This window comes from Eimeria mitis, genomic scaffold (assembly GCF_000499745.2).
Source record: "Eimeria mitis Houghton genomic scaffold, Emh_scaff6710, whole genome shotgun sequence".
Lineage (NCBI taxonomy): Eukaryota > Apicomplexa > Conoidasida > Eucoccidiorida > Eimeriidae > Eimeria > Eimeria mitis.
Window position 1 is genome coordinate 232 of NW_013574838.1, and position 909 is coordinate 1140.

Consider the following 909-nt stretch of genomic DNA (forward strand, 5'->3'; position numbering starts at 1 on the left):
TGCTGCTGCTCTGCCCCGCCCGCGAGCGCCGCTGCAGCAGCAGCAGCAGCAGCAGCAACGCACCGGTGCTGCTGCTGCATCTTTTTAACAATATTTGCTGCTATATATTCTACTTTTATCATTAACAACTTATTCTATTTGGTGTGCGTGTGTGTGTTGTCTCCGTGCAGCAGCAGCAGCACCGGCCCCCGCTGCAGCAGCAGAGCAGCAGCCAGACACAAAGGAAGCTGCTGCCCCTGCTGCAGTTCCTGCTGCTGCTCCTGCTGCAGCACCTGGTCCAGTTCCTACTGCTGAACCCCCTTCTTCTTCTGCCCCGGAGAAGCCAGCAGAAGGCGGTGCTGCTGAGCCTGCTGCTGCTGCTGATCCTGCTGCAGCAGCAGCAGCAGCAGCACAGCCCGACAGCAAACAGATAAGTGTACAGATGACGGCCCCCCCCCCACTGAAGAGCCCCCCTCCTCCCCCTCTTCCCAAGGCATCGCTACCTGCTGCCGGTGCTGCTGCTCCAGCAGCAGAGGAACCAGCAGCAGCAGCAGCAGCAGGAGCAGCAGAAGGAGAAGCAGCAGCACCTGCTGCAGCTGCAACAGAAGACGAAGCAACCGATAAACCAGCAGAAGCAGCAGAAGCAGAAAAACCTGCTGATGCATAGACACCCCAATGAAACACAAAGACACCCCTGCCCCCTCAGGGCCTCTGTACACATATTTATATACATTTGCTGCCGCTGCTGCTGCTGCTGCTGCTGCTGCTGCTGAATAGCAGCAGCAGCAGCAGCACAGAAAAAAAAAATAGCAGCAGGCTAAATAAATCTCCGCAGGTGCTCCTCCCCAACAATGATTCGTCTGCTGCGCCGCAGCTTTTCTCACAGCGCTGCAGGTCAAAGCTTCCTAAAGCCCCAAGCATGCATGCATG

General features: G+C 56.9%; 1 protein-coding gene across 1 annotated transcript; it reads left to right on the forward strand.

The window, feature by feature from the left end:
* Nucleotides 1–421: 421 nt before the first annotated feature.
* On the forward strand, nt 422–646 carry EMH_0088770 (uncharacterized protein; the record flags this gene model as incomplete). Its single annotated transcript, XM_013501338.1, has 1 exon — nt 422–646. One exon carries the CDS (start codon nt 422–424, stop codon nt 644–646), a length of 225 nt encoding a protein of 74 aa, XP_013356792.1.
* Nucleotides 647–909: the final 263 nt, after the last annotated feature.